This window comes from Chenopodium album, chromosome 17, assembly GCF_948465745.1.
Source record: "Chenopodium album chromosome 17, dcCheAlbu1.1, whole genome shotgun sequence".
NCBI classification, from domain to species: domain Eukaryota; kingdom Viridiplantae; phylum Streptophyta; class Magnoliopsida; order Caryophyllales; family Amaranthaceae; genus Chenopodium; species Chenopodium album.
Window position 1 is genome coordinate 45,828,880 of NC_137850.1, and position 20,268 is coordinate 45,849,147.

The window sequence follows — 20,268 nt, forward strand, 5'->3', positions numbered from 1 at the left end:
CACTTCCTCCTTCCAACTTAAAACATTTCAATCTCTCGTTTGACCAATTTCATCGCAAAGATGGCCATTCATTGCCCTTCAGTGCTCTCTAATGACAAGCAAGTTCTTACAAAATATCAGCAAGTACCAAAGGGGTATATCCCAGTTTATGTAGGTGATCACGGTGATAAGAAGAGATATGTGGTGCCGCTTTCTTACTTAAGCCACCCTTCATTTCAAGACTTGTTACAGCTTGCTGAACAAGAGTTCGGGTTTAATCATTCTATGGGCGGTCTCACAATTCCATGCTCAGAAGACGCGTTCTTTGAACTAACCTCTGAGCTAAACTGAACGATGTGAAGATGGACCAACGAACCATTGATCTCTAACTTTTTTGAGGTCTTATTGACCTAAGCCATAACAACTTAACAGTGTACATATGTATATTTTTCTCCAACTGCCTCATTCAAATGGGTCTCAATATATTTTGATTAACTTGTATATATTTTTGTTAAAGGACCAACTCAACCAAAAGTTAAAGCTGATTGTTGAAGCTTAGGATTGGTTTATGTACTCTTATCAATTTCAATACATCTACCTTAATTTTCAGTCTTTATTGTGTCTCAGATTTTACTGTTGTTTATCATTGTCCTGCAAAGAACAAATCTTATGTTTTCGATACTCTCTTAATACAATGAATATGTGTTTACTGTTTAACACAAATGTCAAACCAAGAATTGACTGCTTCTTCGTTTCACAAAGCTTTCCATCTTCTTTTTGGCATACTACAGCATAAAAAAGTACTGCAGTGAGCTGAGTTGATTGTGCAGGAAACATAAATATAACCAATTTTCATTAGCTATTTATCCTTTTTTTCTATAACTTGCTTTGCAAATAAGTGTTTATTTAATCATCATATGAACAGCCAAAACACTCCACACATTACGAAAAACTTTGATTGTATTACTTAAAGCTCGAAATCTAAATACAACAACAAATGAAGAAGTAAAAATCTTGCAAATCAAGTTTTTCTACACAATAACAAATAAACATACTTTTTCAATCAACTGTCTCAATAAATAGCTTTTCAAACAGATATATATACATCAATTCATTGATATTCCTAGTACAAAATTGCAATAGAGGATTTTCATATAAGACTAAAATTATTCCTCTGTATAGTCATATTCTAAACACAAAATGTGCCAACTCAGCGTACTCGGGACCTTTTTCAGACACAGACCTTACATACCCTTATCCATGAGCAATGTTGTATGCAATTATAAATCAAACATATAGGAAGAATTAAACAAGTCTTTTGGCTTACTTGCTGGTAGCTAGTCAAATACAGCTATTGAATGCAGAACAATATATGAGGCCAGTGACGAACACATAGGAAGTTACGGAAACTATATATGGAAACATATTGCCAAAGTTGATTGAAAACAGCTACAAGATAAAGTATTAAAGTGATTAGATGAGGCAACAACTCCATTAAACCATTAATCAAAATGAGTCGTACCTTAATCACCATCTGGGTCCTGATGTATATTTGGTATGCGCCGTTCACATGGGTATGTAATGCATATAATTTACAAGCATTGCAAATAATAGGAGCCAAGAAAAGACAGACAATAAAAGCACTTCATCTAGCAATCATGCAAGTTGTTTCCTCTGAAACAAAGACATGTGAGAGCTAAAACAAGGTGGGTCAGCCATGTTCGTCTACATAAGTTTTCTATGAAGTATTTCTCCTTAGTATATATAAAGCTCACTAAGCCTTTGTTTATTTCATCACACTCAAAAACTTCAACTCTTCCTTACAAATTAAAAGATTATTTTTAGAAAATTCTGTCTTTCTCGATCTCTTTCAAACAAATTTCATTGCAAGGATGGCAATCCGCTTCCCTTATGTACTTTCTAGTGCAAGGCAAATACTTACAAGAAATCAGCAAGTAGTACCAAAGGGGTATATCCCGGTTTATGTAGGGGATAAGGCTGATAAGAAGAGATATATGGTGCCGCTTTCTTACTTGAGCAACCCTGCATTCCAAGACTTGTTACAGCGTGCTGAAGAAGAGTTTGGGTTTAATCATCCTATGGGAGGTCTCACAATTCCTTGCTCTGAAGAAAATTTCTTCAGCCTAACTTCTGAACTGAATTGTTAACAGAAAGATATGAAGAACAAACAGATCTGTCATACCTTCTACTCTACCTTGGGGGTTTTTAATGAATGTATATTCATCTTAGACAAACTAACATTGTACAGATATACTTTTCCCCCATCTGCATCATTCAGATGGGTGGTTTTCTATAAATTATTTAATGAACGTAAATTTGGGATCATAATAGCCTCACTTTTCATTTTTCGCCTGTCAAATTTCTATTTAATCTTTCTTCATATACAGTCTCTGATGATCTGCAGCAGTTTTCTAGTCTCTGATGATTCTCCTCAACTGAGTGATGCGAATGTGATTAATACGAATGGAAAAGTAGGATATAATACGCGTATGCTGTAACTTGGCATCATAACAAAAGCAATTAAGAGTGTTCACTAAAACTCTTATATCACCATCATTATGTTATGATCATCCCTACACATATATAATTAGATCACAGCTTCCATCAGTCCAAAACCATCAGTTTAGAAACATACAGACAATTGATGCCCCTTTCATCTTCCTAGCAGTCAGTCAACGCCTGAGTCAACTTTGTACCTCCCATCAGGAGTCATGGAATCCACATATATTCTGTACTATGAGTAATAAAATTAAGGTCAAGAGATTCTAACTTCCGTGGCAAACCGATTCCTAGGCAAATACAGAAACCGGCAGGATGGAATTTTTATGGGGTTGTCAATAATAGGGAGCAATGAAGCACAGAAGTCGGTAAAAAAAAAAAAATACTTACTGTATTGATGAGGCATATGAACCTAAGGCTTCATTTATCCTAGACCACAATGTTAATGACTAGGTCAACACTCAACAATTCATTGGTATGGCCTTATGGGTACAAAATTTAGATTGTATGGCCAATATGAAGATGAAAACAAAGTATTCAGAAAGCTGAGTTCCATAACTTTTTGAAGTTTTTAACTGTACTATTAACAGCATAATTTTATAGGATGTTGACTGTGACAGAGCGCATAATACGAGCCAGGAAATAGATTCAGTACTTGTAGACTCAGTAAACAGCAACCAGTGAGTCCACAAAAAACCTAATTAATACGACTTAAACCTGAGCATCTGAGTCCTTACATTGCATCTACCAAGTGCGCGGTTTCACATGGACATGTCACATTATCATTTGCAAGCATTGACTGTGACAGAGCGCATAATACGAGCCAGGAAATAGATTCAGTACTTGTAGCCGTAAAACTGGTCTGGCCAGAACCCTCATGTACTTCAGGTGGAGCTTCACCCCCTCAAGTTAACACGTGGGTCGAAACATTAGTACATAGATAGCAAAACAGGGTATTTCTAAACTAAAAATAGACAAGGCCATGTGAAGGTCGTCTTCTCTGTGTGGGTCTGTCTTCTCTACTCATATTACACACAACAGCCACAAATCAATCTACTCCGTATTATAAATAGCACCAAAGGCCTTAGCAATTTTATCACATTCAAACTTCTCAATCTCTTGCAAAGCCTAAATCAACCCTCGAAGCATTCCTTTCTTTTTCTCTCCAGCACAATTTCCTCACAAAAATGGCAATTCGCTTCCCTTCTGTACTCTCTAACACAAAGCAAATTCGTACAAAAAATCAACAAGTAGTTCCAAAGGGGTACGTACCAGTTTATGTAGGAGAACAAGCTGATAAGAAGAGATTTGTGGTGCCACTTTCTTACTTGAGCCACCCCGTATTTCAAGACTTGCTACAGCGCGCTGAAGAAGAATATGGGTTCAATCATCCCATGGGTGCTCTCACCATTCCTTGTTCTGAAGACACGTTCTTTACTCTTACTTCTGAACTTAGGTGCTAATAATAGAAGATATGAACAACAACATGATGTTTCACTTGCTGTTCTAATTTTTTTCGGGTTTTTTTAGATCAAATTGATACCTGAAAAGGAAAAAAAAAAAAAAAAAAAAAAAAAAAAAAAAACTGTACAGACTGATGTAACTTTTTCCCCCCTATCTGCATCATTCAGTGGGGTGGTATTCATTTTCTATACATTTATTGATTCCATTTTCAGATGTCAGTTTTACTTATTTGCAGTTTTCCAGTTTGCCAAGTTCTATTCATTAGAAGTGACTTTTTTTTAACATTTTGGTGATGCTTACAATCAATTAATAGATCGAAAATGAGTATATGACTAATGAGAGATTATAAGCTTATTTTCTGGTTAACACTGAAAGATTAATTTTTCATTCATAATAACACCAAAAACATGAATATTTCTCTACTAAAAAAGTTCTTGTTCTTCTCAAAGAAGCTGGATTAGAGTATTTTAAACCAGTTTAACTTAAAACATATATTTTCATCCACTCGTAGTCTCTTTGATCCGTCAGAAAAGAATGTCAATTTAGATCTCATATTGAATAATTCTTGACTTGCAGAATGGTAGGTAAGATACTCAAAAGAAAACTTCTAATTAAAGGTCGTGAAAATATACGAAGTATATATTATGCATAATTTTTGTTCTGAAAAGATAAGGAAGGGTTCATGTCCTTTCTATGCTTTTCAAAAAAATACAAATAATTTGCATTTTCATTGTATTTTTTAGATTCAATCACACAAGCAAGAGATTTTTTTTTTTTTTTTTCCCAGATTCTTAAGTAAAACATGGAAAGAACAATTTATAGTACTTAAACAAAAAAAAATGGAAAAGATGGCTAAAATGCTTGACACCTTCCCAAAGAACAAGACCATATTGTGGTATAAAAATCTTAGATTTTCATCTTTATCAAACTACTCTCAAACCACAAATCTCCAATTTTAGTAAACATTTTCATCTCATTTACCTTATATTTCTTGAAGTTAATGCAGCCTGATCACTGAGCAGTTTCGGTACTCTTGCTCAGTAGTACTACGATATCAGGAGTCTAAACAGCACTTAACTTATTTGCTGTCATAAAAAAGAAGAAAAATACTCAAAAGACTTTCATTCCTAAATACTCTATATAGAAATTTTCTCAAGTTGCTTACACGTAAAAGTAGGATCTAAAAGCTCATAAATTAGCAGCACAGTGTATAAATTCCTATTTGCTTCTTGTCATTTTAAACAGAGCAGATTGAAAATGGCAGGTTTCAGGGAACTACTACTTCTGGCCTTAACTCTGAATGCAAGTTTTGCAGTTCTCGGAAGAAGGTGATGTTGGTGTCTGCTATGGGCTCGTTGGAGACAATCTACCCTCTCCAAAGGATGTGGTCAGTCTCTATAAACGACACAACATCCGGAAGATGAGGATATTTGAGCCATATCCAGAAGTGCTTGAAGCTCTAAGAGGGAGCAATATTGAACTCACATTGGGTGTTAAGAATACTGATATACCAACTCTTGCATCGAGTGAAGATGCAGCTAATTCGTGGTTCATTAGCAATGTTGATCCTTATGTCAATGACATCCGGATAACATACATCAGTGTCGGTAACGAGGTTATACCAGGAGAATTTAGCGATTCTATTTTGCCTGCCATGCAGAATCTGCAGAATGTCCTCAGGAGCAATAATCTCGGTATGTGATAACAAATCAAACTTTAAGAGGAGATTGCATTGAGCTTAAATCAACCCTAAATCAGAACTATGACTTCTATTAATCTTACGACTCGGTTCTAATTTATTATTGCTATAATACAATTTTTAATTTATATTATTTCCTGCTGGAACAAGGTACGAGGACAACCACAGTGGTGCATTCAGCAGTGCTAGGAACTTCTTTCCCACCCTCAGCAGCCACATTTTCAGATAGCGCTCGCCCCTTTATCAGCGGAATTATACAATTTCTATCATCACAAAAGTCCCCACTGTTGGTTAATCTCTACCCTTATTTTCCCTATGCTGCAGACCCGGAAAACATAAGACTAGACTATGCACAATTCAGGACAACTGAACCACTGATCAAGGATGGAGCTCTGAGGTACTCCAACCTCCTTGATGCCATGCTTGATGGTTTCTTCTCGGCAATGGAGAAAGAGGGTGTCAATGATGTTAACATCATAATATCTGAGACCGGTTGGCCCCATGATGGGAATGGCAATATCACAACTCCAGGTCTTGCGGCTACTTACAACCGAAATTTCATACATCATGTTAATGACTTTGAAGGGACTCCAAAGAGGCCAGCGGCATTTCTAGAAGGATTCATTTTTGCTATGTTCGATGAAGATTTGAAGGATCCTGGTGTTGAGCAACATTGGGGACTTTTCAGCCCCAACATGCAACCAAATTACAATATATTTGGTTGAATTAAAAATTTTGTAAAAGAGACTGTGCAAAAAAATATGGCCTTTATTTTTCTGATTAATCATAAAAAGGCAGTTAGGAGAGCAAAATTTGGTAGATATAACCTGATTAAACTATATGGAAAATTTTCATATACAACTCATAAATTTAGGGCTTTCTACTTACAGATTTTCATCAGTCCAGGGAAAGATTCCCAGTACGAATTTTGCGCTGCTGATGCGTGATTTCTTTGGCTAATCTTAATTGAGATAATCCCATTTGTGCTTGTACTTGTCCTTGTGTTTGTGCCTGATTCCCAGTAAATGAAGGAACAATTTTTGGCTGAAGCCATTTTTTTACAGCAAATCCATTGATTTTGATTTTGCCACTTGATTCAGATCCTTGATATGGTAGCCGTAATCTCCTAAATAAAGCTCCAATTGCTTGACTAAGCCTGCAATAAGAAATGACACAATGAATTGCTATTAGGCAAGTTTGCTGGTTTTTTTTTTTAGCTAAGTTGTGCCAAATCTATACAATTAAAATTGCATTAGAGTACTAACGATTGAGAATTAAAATCTAAACATTTTTTTTAGAGCCTTTAGAGGATCCTGAAGCTTGCTAGGATAAAGTTTGTGCAAACAATATGGCAACAAAAAAAAAGGTCCTTTATATAAAATTGCATTTGGTGCGTCTTCACACTTTCCTCCAGCATAAATTTGTATTTCTCCTAAACAATGCAAATGCTTTTCTTGCAATTGATAATCTACAAAGTACAAACTACAGTGCATACCATAAACCTTGAGGCCACCATATATTTAGTTCTCGTGATAGCTCAAACAGTCAGACGCAATCTCAATCTATATTCAGAAAATCTATTTAAGTGCTTAAAGCATGACTAACCTTGCAGAGAGATTGATTGTTTTTTCTCCTTTAGGACGTGCAATGTCTGTTGTCTCCACAGGCAGTGAAATTGTTATACTGGGAACCTTTGCACCTGCATATTCAAATAGAGCGATCAAGGTCTTTTATGCATTCTACAGTTACAACATATTTTGACTCGGACATTAATGCCGTAGAATAGCAACTTTTCAGAGAGCTGTGGAGTGGACAACCTAATATGGTAATCTCTCTACGGGGGAAAATTTCAACATGAATTGATCAGGCTCAATTCTGCAACTTTGGCAAGGCAATGCCAAGATAGCAGCTTCTAGAAAAAGCAAGAACCCCAATGGCTCATATTGGTAGAAGTCAATTTTGGGCAATTGACAATGAGTTTTTGTCTAATAATATGTGGAAAATCTGCGATATGAATGTCCATGTTAAATTTTTAATATATGTACACTGCCAAGAATGTGTACAATAATTCCTGTGCCACTCATGCCCACTATATCAGGAAGTAACAAGGGATATTGAGAACTATCGATAAATACAACTAGCTGAATAATGAAAATGCATTACCATGACAATACATGGGAAATTCCATTCAAATATTCACACAATTTGTTTCCACTTGCCACTGTTCTAACTCCAACTGAGTCATAAACTCATAAGTATGCAGAAAGCAACTTCAGAAGATACAATACTAGGGGGAAAGGGGACCTGAAATTCCTGCAACATACAGCTATCAAATAGCTATATCACAACATGACTACAAATTATATGCAAAATATTGCAGTTCAAGCACATTACAAAAGATTGATGAAACACGGGTGAGAGAATATTGGGATGAAAAGGACCATCAATAGGTGGTTGATCAGATCAATAGACCAAATTCGATTGAAGATAGAAAAGCTATACGAAGTATATAGTAATTCAGAATCTACTTTTGCTCAGCTTTTAGACAACAATAGGACATGCAGACGAAAAAAAAAACATTCTAAGATCACCGAGATAATAGACACAGCAGGGTTTCATGTAAAAGATAAAGAGGACAATTCAACTTGATGAAAATAGAGTGCATGCATCCATAAAGTACAATAATACATTAATAAGAAAAGATAAGCTTAATCATACCAGCAGCAAGACGATGCTTGAGTCCTTTTAAAACTGTTAGGATATATACCTGAGAGAATACGATGAACAAGAATAGATTAGCAGTCAGCATCGAATGAATTATATGCAAAAAGAATACAGAATTGAGCAGCAATCCTAAGGTATTCACTGTTTTAACTCTGTTAGGCAGCTAAAAGGATTCCATGATTCTGATATTAGTAATCTAGACTGAAAAGTACTTTAGTTTATATCTCTACTACTAAACTAATGTGCTAGATATCTATACTGTAGAAATGGTCTAGTTGGGAACAAGACAACAACAGAACCAACATATATGAACATGTCTGGAGCTAGCAAAGAGATGGTGCAATTAATGAGCATCCATGAAGAGAGAGGCAAGGACAGGTTGGATACCATACTATTCAGTGAAAATTCAAGCCCCATGCATGATAAAAATATCTTAAACACTGCAGTTTCATACCAAGACAAAAATAATGGACGAATGTCTCGGTTGATTTGAAGTTTGTCAAAGGATGAAGTATTATGGTTAACAAAAATTTAGGAAAATAATAATCAGACATGTTCAAATGCAGAACATGGGTAATCATCAAACTCTTAAACTGGGTCTACCACCAAAATAACAGGTCGCAACAGATCATATAACCACTTGGATTCAAAGAGCATTGAATAAATATATATGGACATTGCGTGTACTTAGCCAAGTTCATTTTGTGATCATGCTGGTCTTGAAACATGATAAAGGTTCAGGAAAAGTTAATTACAGATCCCAGTTGTCCAAAATGTAAACAATGTTAAGAAGGCAGGCAAGGGGGAGGGGAGGTGGGTGGCGGACTCACCTCTGCTACGTGAATGTTCAAATCTGTTGCATCAATTACAATGGGACTTTCTTTAAAGGAAGCACCAGGTACAATGCCAAGTGAAGCAGCTTCCTAAAAGTAAAAAAACAGTCCAGATATTATCTTTAATGAGATAGAAGAAGTATTAATGAAAATATCATAAGATTAATGGGGCTGCACAAAATCTCTTCTAAGTTTGTTTGATGTAATTGAAAATTTACAATAAGAAAGTGTAACCAATATCTTAGGCACGTGCACTAGATGCATATCATATCATATGAAAAGACCATTATAACCAACTGGCCCTAATACATAAATATTCAAATAATGTGTATCATCACACGAGAGCTTATAAGAAATTGTTATAATTAGTAAATAACCTGTTTCTCCTAGTGTATATCCTTTGTCGAAGACTGAACCTTTTATTTGTTGGAATGGGGTGGGGGGAGGGGGGATTTTTGAACATGTATAGTTTGAAGGAAAAATATAAATTGAAGTGCTGCTACAATTCTAATCATGTTAAAAATATCAGCAAAATCAATTCACAGACACAAACATCATCCATGAAAGACCGCATGAGTCTACATGATGTAGTGGTGAAAAGATGGAAGGGTAGTAGATAGCTAACCTCAAACAACGAAAAAGAACGAGGGTCATATTCTGCAAAACCGTCTATCAATGGAAAGAGGTTTGCACTTCTTGATGTTTCAGCATTGATTCCCAAAGTCTCAATAAGCCTCTTCTTCAAGGATACATCTTTTGGTAGCTGTAGACATCCCAAAACTTGAGAAAGAGTATCCATAGAAGGGACCAAACCAGATCCAATCATTTCACGGTAAATCATTAAAGCCAAGGATGCCCTGAAGACATCAGAAGAGAAAAAGGGGGAAACGCCTTAGACATAATATTTGTAATACTGCCTTTAAAATTTTAACGAGCATACATAAAAAAGCCACACACGTATGTGAGCATATGAAATATAACTAAGTAATCTTTAGCCAAACGATTAAATGAGAACAGCCTAGAGTTCCTCTTTACTAATATGTGCTCAAGACTGTGCCAATTCTGATTTGGAAGAAATCAAAGGAGCTAGAGTATGTATATGCACTATATTGATATTGAAGTGTGAATTCCTTTTACATCGTCAAGTTTGATAATCTAGTGTCATTTGAGGAAATTATATAAGTGGGCTTTTAAGTTTCTTAAAGCCTCCATCCAGGGTACAGTGGACCGACCACCAAGGTAGACCCTCCATCTTCACTACTAGTTATGAGCTAGTAGCCCTAATCGCATGCCTAACACTCATATCCCAACCATCCCTCTTATTCGAATACTTTAGCTTTTGGGGGGAAGGGGGGGGGGGGTCTTTCAGTTGCTGTAAGACTGCTTCTCTTTCAATGTGTGGGAGAATGTTTACCAAAACTTAACTAATTTTTCAGTTCGATCATTCAAGTGACCTTATACCATGACATATATACAAAAGAAGGTTAGTCCTCTTAATTAAAAAGAAGCAAATCTTAAACCAGATGTGCACTGGAACTTTTACTGATGGTTAGTAAAAAACATCTTGAAGTGTCAAGTGTCCATTAGAATAAAAAAAAAATCACTAAGATTCTTAAACAGATGTGAACTGGAACTTTTACCATTGGTTGGTAAAAAAAAAAAATCCTGAAGTAGTTCCATTAGAGTATCCAGTGTAGGATTTCCCCCCACCCCCCACCAATTTTAGCCACATAGCTCCAGTGAAGAAAAGTCGGCAAAGGAACTTGTTTCAGCCATATGTCACTTTGTTACGTCAAAATGAAGAAAAGTGATGACAATAAGCACACAACATAAATCAATCCATCAACATATAGAGGGCAGATGGAATACCATTTGCTGTCAATTTGCGGACGTCCAGACTTAAAAGATAAAACAGGCTCACCAATTGTAGAAGCCCTCTCATATCTCCGGTAGCACATTTCTGTAAGATGCATTGCGGCAACAGAAACCAATTACAAAGATATTTATATGTTAAAAATAAATTAATATATTCAAAAAGATATAAGGAAAAATATAAAAAAGAAACACTCTGTCAAGGCCTATAATATGACTAAATGAAGATTTGATAATGCTTTTCAAACCAGAAACTGTACCATTGCCAAGAGCATAGTGAGGTTCTAAAACAACACAGTCATTCACTCAGAACTTGGGGAGCACAAAAAATGATAATCAAATGCTTCATAGTACATATCCTTCATATTGCAAGAAACTCAAACCTTTTACAAGAAACCACTTAAGATACTCAAGATAGAGTATTGATTTGCCAGAACATTTACAGTGTGTTTGGATGAAGAAAGGGGGGAGGAAAAGAAGGGGAGGTAAGGGAGGAGGAGGAGAAAGGGAAAGGGAGGAGGGATGGGGGAGAATGATGAGTTTCCCTTCCAAGTCTTTCCATTGTTGGAGAGATCAATTTCTTACAATTTAATCCCTCCATTTCTCTCCCCTCCATTTACCTTCCTTCCTTATTTGGTATCCAAATGAAAGATACTCTACCCCTCCATTTCCTTTCCCTCCATCTCCTTCAATCCAAACACACTGTTAAAAGAGAAAACATTTGTATGCATTTCACTTATATAAAGAATGAATAATACATGAGAATGGACCAAGGTGCTTGATCAAAGAAATTTGAAATGAGTCAACCAATAAATCGTTCAAACTTACTTATAAGACATTTACACATGATATGGCTGAAGGAAACACCGTCAGCTTTTGCTTGAGAAAAGAGTGCAAGGCCTACTTCTAAATTATCCTTTCTGCAAAGCACAAGAACCATCATAAACCCTTCTTTCAAGAATCTAGAAGCCTCTCAGGGGCTAGAATAAAGAACAAATGCATAAGATCTGAAGACATATTTTCAGAGTTCATCAAAGCAGTAACTTTCTGTGTCTAGGGCCTTAAAGAAAGGTTCCACCAAAAAATATAGTAATTCATTGGACATAAGAAAAAGAGAAATTACTTTTCACTTGCCGCTATTAGAATGGAGTAAGTGATATTATTTGGCCTCAAGTCGAGTTTCTGCATTTCTGTCAGAACATCCAGAGCCTTCTGCATTTGGTCAGCATCACCTGCGTGGACAGTTACAGGGTCAATTTTGTTGCAAAAGCCTCCACAAGCCTGATGATTTGTCAAGAACAAGTTTCAACTATATGGCTTTTTATCCTTCCACATTGACGGTGTTTCATGTTAAGAGTTCATTAATTTGCTGGGTTCATCTTCTAATTTGTTTCCTTAATCTTTACAGGAATTATAGAAAAACAATCATAATAATCCCATTTTGAATTTTCCGTAAGCCAAGTTTATACACTAACTACTTGCAAGAAATTCTTTTTGCTTTATAGTAAACAAACATGAGCAATCTATGGAGATTATATTTCCTATATTTGCATAAACCATTTTGATACAGTAATTCTGAGTTGTTATTGTCAATCTGTTGCTATCAGTTTAACACTAGAGTTCCATATGCATTTTGCAATCTTGGTTTAAATGTTTTGCTAAGGCTTTTCAACAAAACTGATGAGCAATGATTAAAATAGATGATACATCTTACAATTACTCCCATTTTTCTGCTAGAGATACTAATGTCAAAGATATACATTGGCAAATGTGAATACTCAAAACAAGATTATATTAGGAAATTTACCATATTGAACTTGAATTCACAACCCTAAGGCCTAAGCATTTTATATATTATTACCCTCTAACAATAAATTTAGATACATCAAAACAGTATATAGACAGAGTAACTTACAGAGTGCAGTAATTAAGGCATTTACAGTTGAAACTGTGGGTTTCATATTCATAGCTTTGATTTGCTCAAAAAGCTCGAGCGCCTTCACCCAATTTTGGGTCTGAAATCAGTATTTGAAATTATGGTCATTATCATGACATATATTGCATCATATAGCATAGACCTAGAATATAAAAACAAAGGGAACAAGTAACTTCCCTTCACTATGTCTTAAATAACATTGCAAAGTACTCAAATTTCAAGAAACTCATTTAGCCATCTGGCCGGAGCTATGATAGGATTTTTTTTTTCCCCACTCATTCCATTAAATTGGGAAGGATACTGAAATCACTGAACCAATCCTACAAGCTATAGGCAGCGTGCAATGTAAAGTTTTTAAAAACATGTGAGTTAAAGTGTTGAATGAATTGGGCTTGGATTACTTAATTTAATTTTTTCGGTTAAATTTTTTTGTAACAATAACTAGTGTGTTTTTAAAATTTAAAATAAAATTTTGTTCTTCTTGGGCACAGTCAGCTTCCCGTGTAAAATGCAATTCTATGCTACTTTTAGTAGGTCAAGTCAATGGTTCAGTCAATCACATATTTGTGGGTTTGAAGTGCATTTTAAACTTACTGTTCATGGGCTTCAAGATTTCAAGTCTATCGTGGTTAGTCAGTTCAATTTTTTACTATATCTATCTGCGAGTAATTTTGGTTCAACTTACAGCTCTGGGCAGGGGGCAGTTAGGCATATCAAATAGAGATACTTTGATAAACCTGAACATTATATAAAAAAATATACTTGTAAAATAAAAAAATAAAAAAAATCTTCAATTAAAGGCTATGATCCAACACAATAATCAACAACAACAAAGCCATAGTGTTCTAAATTTCTAATACTCAAAGACCACTCAAGAACTTTGCTATGCTGTATGATATATGTATATTGATTTTAACAACTTGAAATGACCAGAATCAAGAAAAAGTAAGGGATACATACATTGCTACAGGCCCCCATCAACGAGCTGTATGCAATAATTCCTGGATTCATCCCTTCAGTTCTTGCATCTTGCAGAACCTCAAAAGCAGCATCAAGGTTACCAGCATGCCCAGCAACATCTATTAAGGCACTAAAAAACATCTGCATGAAACATGAGAAGCTTGAGTGTATTAAGCAAATACATCAACAAAGATGAAAGGATTACTAACAGCACGAAAAGATTTTCTATAATTGACTACTAACAAAGATGAATTCTATGAATGACACACTAATCACCCTATGACAGCTCACTGAAAAGAATTACAGTACTCCCTGCATCCCTGAAAAAAAGTATTTTTTGTTTTTGCACACATTTTCAAGAAGGTAAAAAAAATTAGATAAATAAACAGAGTTTGGTTGATTTAAGGTGGGGAAAAAAAAAAAAAAAAAAAAAAAAAAAAAAAAAAAAAAAAAAGAGTAATAGTGAGGTTTAATTGATTAAAACTGAATAATGTAAGAAATTAAGGTAAAATGAGAGTTTATTTAAGGATAAGGTTGTTGGGTGAAATAGAACTTTTATTTGGGGAAGGATTATGAATTTCCTAATAAAAATAAATACTAGTAAATAGATAAAATGGGGCAACTGCAACATCTAAATTAGACATTAGGTTGCCAAGCATTACTTCATCAGGGACCACGCCCTTCCTTTTCATGTCAGCATATATGTTGCATGCAAAATCCCAATCACCAGTCTGACTGCAACTATTAGCAGCAATTGTGTAAAGCTCTGGAGAGCCTTTGATGTTGAATTGCTCCATCATAGCATATACATCTTTCACTCGATCAACCTAGAAAATGCAGATTGTTAATGAGGGTTTTAAAATGATTGATCTGCATAGCAGTAAATAAGGACAATCACAGCAGGTCTATAACTTGAATGTAACATGGTTAAGAGACTCTTTACCTGACCAGCGCTTGTACAGGCTCTTATCAGAGCGCCAATAGTAAAGTGATCAGGGTCAATAGGCTGTAGTTCAGATCTCATTTCTGCCAGCACATCAAAAGCACGTTCCACTGCTTTAGACTGGCCACACGCGGTGATAAGTGCATTGAATACAACTCGATCTGGCTTCACATTCTACTGCATATAGGTATGCTATCAATTGGCTTTTAGAGGTACTGAGGAAGCAATGCACAGACAGTCCAAAAAACAATCAAATTCATCTCCAAACATTCAATAACTACACACCTTAGACCTTAAAATCCCATACACACCAAAGGCTTTAGCTACTTGACCAGCTCTTGCACAACCATCAATAAGAGCTCCATACGTATGAAGATTTGGTTCCACACCAGCATTCACCATTTCATGAAAGACCTGATGAAGTATTTATAGTGAATTGTAATATACTCAATATGAGAAAAGAAAGGACAACACTGTACACACACACATTGCACAAAAGAATAATAATTTGGACAGCCAATTGTAAGGAAAAACAAATTACCTACAAAAAGGAAGAAAGAGCTGATAGACTAATTATACAAAAGAAGAGCAAGGCTTCTAAAAATACAAGATACAACTCATTTTAATCCTAAAAAGCAGCTTTAAAAAGAATACTGATGAAGCAGACTCACTTCAAACATAGTGTCAACTTTTCCACTTTTAGCACAGGTTGATATCAGAGTAGTGTAAAGTCTACAATCAGCTTTATATCCAGCCTTCTGAACCAGAAGCCAAGCATCAAAAGCTCCTACACACATAATCATAATTAAATCACAATAAAGTGGATCAAATAAAAATCAAGAAAAAACCTAAATAAATTGCCATTATAAGCTAGAGCTTACCTTCAGAATCTTGTGAAGCAGCACAAACAGACATAAGCATATTGAAAGTACTAAGAGTAGGATTTGGAATCAGCATGGTAAAACGGAAAGCTTCTTTAACAGCCTTTTGTCTTCGACAAAAATCAAAAAACTTAGCATGGTAAATCTGAAACCAAAGCATAAAAGATCAGAACCACAAAGAAAAAAAAAAAGGATTTTTTTTATTATTTACCAATCTAAAATTGTAGAATAGAATCTTTCTGAGCATAAGAAAAAAAAAATGTGACTTTACTTTACTCATATCCAATATATCTTTGCTATCCATATCTTCAAGCAACTCTACACATTCTCTTAACCTGATAAATAGAATATGTTATGCAGGAAAAGATGGAGATAGGGAGAAGTATACAGAAGAATCCAACAGTAAAGTGAGGTGGAGGCATTAAATGTTAATAGCCTCACCAAAACCTATGCATAATTCTATCTGTTAAAACCAGTATGTCACAAAATTAATGATTTTCAAAGTAAGCAAATTATTTGCCTCAACATCCAGCTATACGTGAAATCTCAAAAACTTGGGACAAGGCTTATTAAAATCAATACCTGCCACTTTTCAGCAAGCGGTTGTAAGAGCTCATATGCTTAGGTATAGTGTGTTGGCTATTAGCTTCAAGTGAAGTCGCATCAGGAGAATCAGAAACACTTCGGTGGTCATATAGCAAAGAACAGGCCCTTGTTTCTTTTCTTAGACTTCTTTTTACTTTCCGCAAGCCTTTTCCCTCATTAAAAGAGCCTCCTGCATGGGATGCTACAGGCCCATGTCCTCTGATGCCTGGAAAAATCAAAGCCTAAAAAACAAGTCAGATACTTGATGCACAATCGTGACACTCCAAGCCATATAGTAATGATACACAACTGATTGCTGATAATTAATCATGTTCCAGAGATATATTCAGCATAACCTGCAGCTTGGAAAAAATCTTCTTGCAACATGTTAGGAGCAGAATTCCTCGTAGTCACAGGGAAGTTGTTTTTCACCAAATGAGATGCTTGAGTGGATGATCCATTTATTCCCAGCAAATGCTTTGGGTTGTCTGATGCAATTGAATTCTCATAAAACAAGTACAGCTCATCTCTAACAGATCTTGTTCTTTCTTGATAGCTAGATTTTTGAAGTTTAAAATCATCCTGATCGCGGTTTTGTTCTATAAGATTACTATCTTTTGTGAATGTGGTATCCACAAGTGCAATCCCAGTATCCTTCATCTCATCAACATTAACCGGTGAATTTAGATTCAAATCAATCTCCACTCCACAACTTACAGAGTCTGATTCTTCAGTTAAGTTGACAGGTGGTTGCAGAGATTCAGGAGATGCCTCTGGAAGAGATATCCCTATTTCTACAATCTTCTCCGAAAGTACAGAAGCTATGGCCCCTACATTCTGAAAGTTAGAATCAAGAAAATCTGCTGATTCCGCATCAGATGTTTTTAAAGGTGTCAAAGAGGGATCATGATAAGACAAATTGATCCTACCTTCATTTTCCTTTAAGGTGGTTTCTACAACTTCTGATAGTGAAGAATTTTTGTCCTCGAGACTTTCCATGTCAAAGTATTCGGGAGATTCCTCTGGGAGAGAGAGACCAATTACCTCACTCTTCACTGAAAGTGCAGAAGCAATAGCCCCTAAATCATGAAAACTAGAATCAGGAAAATCTGCAGACTCAGTATCTGGCATATCTTTAGGTGTTGCAACATGATCCTGAAATGACAATTCAGTGCCGCTCTCATTATCATTAATATTGGTTTCTTTGACTTCTGATAAAGAGTAACTTGGCTCCTTGACACTCTCTATCTGAAGATGTTGAGAAGATGTATGTGGAAGAGATAGGTCTATTTCTCTCTTCTCCATAAGCGCAGAAGCAACAGCCCCCACTTCGTGACATTTAGAATCAGCAAAATCTGTTTGTCCAACTGCAGGTGTATCTTCAGGTATTGATGAAGAACCTTTCCATGACAAATTGACCCTGCCCACATTATCCTCAGTGATGCTTTCTACTGGTGATGGAAAATTTATCTCTTTCAAACTTCCTATCTGAAGATGTGCAGCATCTTTTGCACTATAAAACCCCACTTTACTTGTACCTTTTTCTTTTTGGTTATTTTGGTTATACTCAGAAGATGGAACCTATAGAGCGGCAATGAGAGGGAAATATCAGAAGTAATCATCCCTAATCCAATACAGGGTACATTAAATGAAAAAAAAAAAAAAGAGGGGGGTGGGGGGTTACTAAGAGGGAATACCAAAAACCACTAAAATACTATACCGCGGATTAGGAAAGAAATAAATACTCTGTAAATGACATTTGTTTTCTCATGCCTTAGGATGTTTACCAAAAAGGTCATCAATTATAAATTCCAAGTTATCTAAAACAATTATTACCTAGATTATAGGTTAAATTCAAATTCTACTTATCTATCATCTATTTCTATTGTGCACCAGAAAATAACTGAAATGACAAGAACAGGTGAAAAAGGAAAACCCTAAAGTCATGTTTACTAACAAAAAGGATAATATAAAATATATTTTCTTCATCGTCATACATCTTCCAGTTATTCATTGGCTTTTGCACCCGTACAATCAACAATTTTCCTTCTTCCTCTTGTAATTGTTCCTACCTAAATAACCCTCCCAATTGGCTCTTACAGTGACACCAGGCCTTTTGTTCATGATGTTCTTCTTTCCCTGTCCAAAATTTGTCCATCTCAAATGAGAAGTCAAATTTTGTAGAGTTTGACCAATAAAAATCTAATACTCATCCATTTTTGCTTTTGTAGCAGATTTTGGACATATACTATGCATAGTATGCAAAAGGTGCAACTACGATTTTAGCTACTTATTAGCTATCAAATGATTTAAAAAGTAAAATAATAGAGAGTACGTAGGTAAAAAAAAATTACGAATGAATACAACCATATTGCCTCTTAAAGTGGATCATTCAAAATACTTCGTCCATTTTTTTTTCAGATGAAACCCTTCTAAATTTACACTATTCCTATACAATCTCAATTTATGGACTTATGATGATTAATTCATAAGAAAAAGGAAAACGTAGACACTCTGGGTCTTGTTTACCAAATACCAATTTATTTTTAGAAAATTATTGATAATATCAAATATTATTGGTTGAAGATATGCATTGGCAAACTTGTGTTTCATCTAAAAAAATTGAAGGAGATATTTTGTTTATTCCTTCTGCCTAAGGGCCTGTTCACATTGGAGCAAAACTGAACTGAACTGAACTGAATAGAGCTGAAATGAATATTTTATGAAAGAAGGAAATTAGGAGTTGAACTGAACTGGTTGGAGCTTAGCTGAATTGAAGTGAAATTAAGCTGAAGTAAATGGGCCCTAAGACTGGAAAACCGAGGCCAAATCACTTGAACGCGGGCAATCTTATGCCGAGAATCGAGGATTGCAAAATCTCCTTCCAACAAACTACTAACTCAAAATGCCATCCATTAACTACTACTTTCAAAATTGCGGCATAAAAAATTACGGAGTACTTCAATAGTTCAATGGCTACAATTCCAAGAATCTTATCCACTAATACCAAATTAACTTTAAAATTATTGTTTTTTCTACTTATGCTCCAACAAATTTAGATAATTACCAAATACAAGTTAAATACACAAAAATACCATAATTTCAACAATCACATCAATTATCATCCAAAAAATCACAAAATCTTACAGCAACAAAAATTGAAGAGAGAGATAGACTGAAATCAAACCTTTTTCCTTTTGGAATAGTAAAAATTGGAGAAAACCACAGCGACGGCAGAAACCGTCATAGCGGCGACGATAACAGCAACAATCGGAACCGAATTCAACGAAGCGACGGGAACTTGAGTAGTATGAAAACGAAGACGCTTGCATTTCCGACGAGAATTGAGCCTCAATTTTGGGGAAATTCCGAAGAAATCACTGCGAATTGATTGAATTCTGGAGATACATAAACAAACAGACGAAGAAGATGAAGAAGAAGATGATGAAGACGAAGAAAATCGAGGAATTAGGGCTAGGGTTTGCGTGGTAGGAGAATAGAGAGCATCCATGAAAGATGAGGAGAGAGAAAATTGGAGAGATGAGGATGAAGATGATGAAGATGAAATGGAGGTTGAGAGTGAGGTAGTAGACTAGTTTTGGATGATGATGAATGAAGGAACTTTTTATTTTTTTTTTTCTTTTTTTTTTTTTTTTTTTTTTTGTAAATGTTTTTTGCTGACGTGGCATTGTTAATGATTTTAGGACTAACCCCAAAATGGTAGTTAGTTGATGTTTAAGGACTTTTTGGGAAATTCCTTTGTGGCGCCAAATCTCTACAACTGTATTTATTTTTCCATTGTAATTACAGTGTACTCCGTATATTTTAGAGTACTCTAATTATAATTACTCTTATCTATACATTACATTATG

General features: G+C 35.3%; 3 protein-coding genes across 6 annotated transcripts; 2 read left to right on the forward strand and 1 right to left on the reverse strand.

The window, feature by feature from the left end:
* Nucleotides 1-60: 60 nt before the first annotated feature.
* On the forward strand, nt 61-330 carry LOC145589142 (auxin-induced protein 15A-like). Its single transcript, XM_081645699.1, has one exon. The coding sequence runs from the start codon at nt 61-63 to the stop codon at nt 328-330; it is 270 nt and encodes an 89-aa protein (XP_081501825.1).
* Nucleotides 331-1,871: 1,541 nt separating this feature from the next.
* Nucleotides 1,872-2,147, forward strand: LOC145589143 (auxin-responsive protein SAUR21-like). Its single transcript, XM_081645700.1, has one exon. It carries the CDS (start codon nt 1,872-1,874, stop codon nt 2,145-2,147), a length of 276 nt encoding a protein of 91 aa, XP_081501826.1.
* A 4,263-nt stretch (nt 2,148-6,410) lies between these two features.
* LOC145589904 (pentatricopeptide repeat-containing protein MRL1, chloroplastic-like) lies at nt 6,411-20,004 on the reverse strand. 4 transcript variants are annotated; one of them, XM_081646609.1, is made up of 20 exons: nt 19,584-20,004; nt 17,326-17,977; nt 16,753-17,217; nt 16,394-16,622; nt 16,083-16,146; nt 15,812-15,956; nt 15,602-15,717; nt 15,216-15,344; nt 14,931-15,104; nt 14,650-14,814; nt 13,988-14,128; nt 13,007-13,106; nt 12,215-12,323; nt 11,920-12,011; nt 11,089-11,179; nt 9,845-10,076; nt 9,217-9,309; nt 8,381-8,429; nt 7,268-7,361; nt 6,411-6,818 (listed from the first exon to the last, which is right to left on the reverse strand). In XM_081646609.1, exons 1-20 carry the CDS (start codon nt 19,905-19,907, stop codon nt 6,560-6,562), a joined length of 3,723 nt encoding a protein of 1,240 aa, XP_081502735.1. In that variant the 5' UTR covers nt 19,908-20,004; the 3' UTR covers nt 6,411-6,559. The 4 variants fall into 4 exon arrangements, with proteins under 4 accessions (XP_081502735.1, XP_081502734.1, XP_081502733.1 ...); XM_081646608.1 differs by having other exon boundaries at nt 16,753-17,226; XM_081646607.1 differs by having other exon boundaries at nt 16,753-17,977.
* Nucleotides 20,005-20,268: the final 264 nt, after the last annotated feature.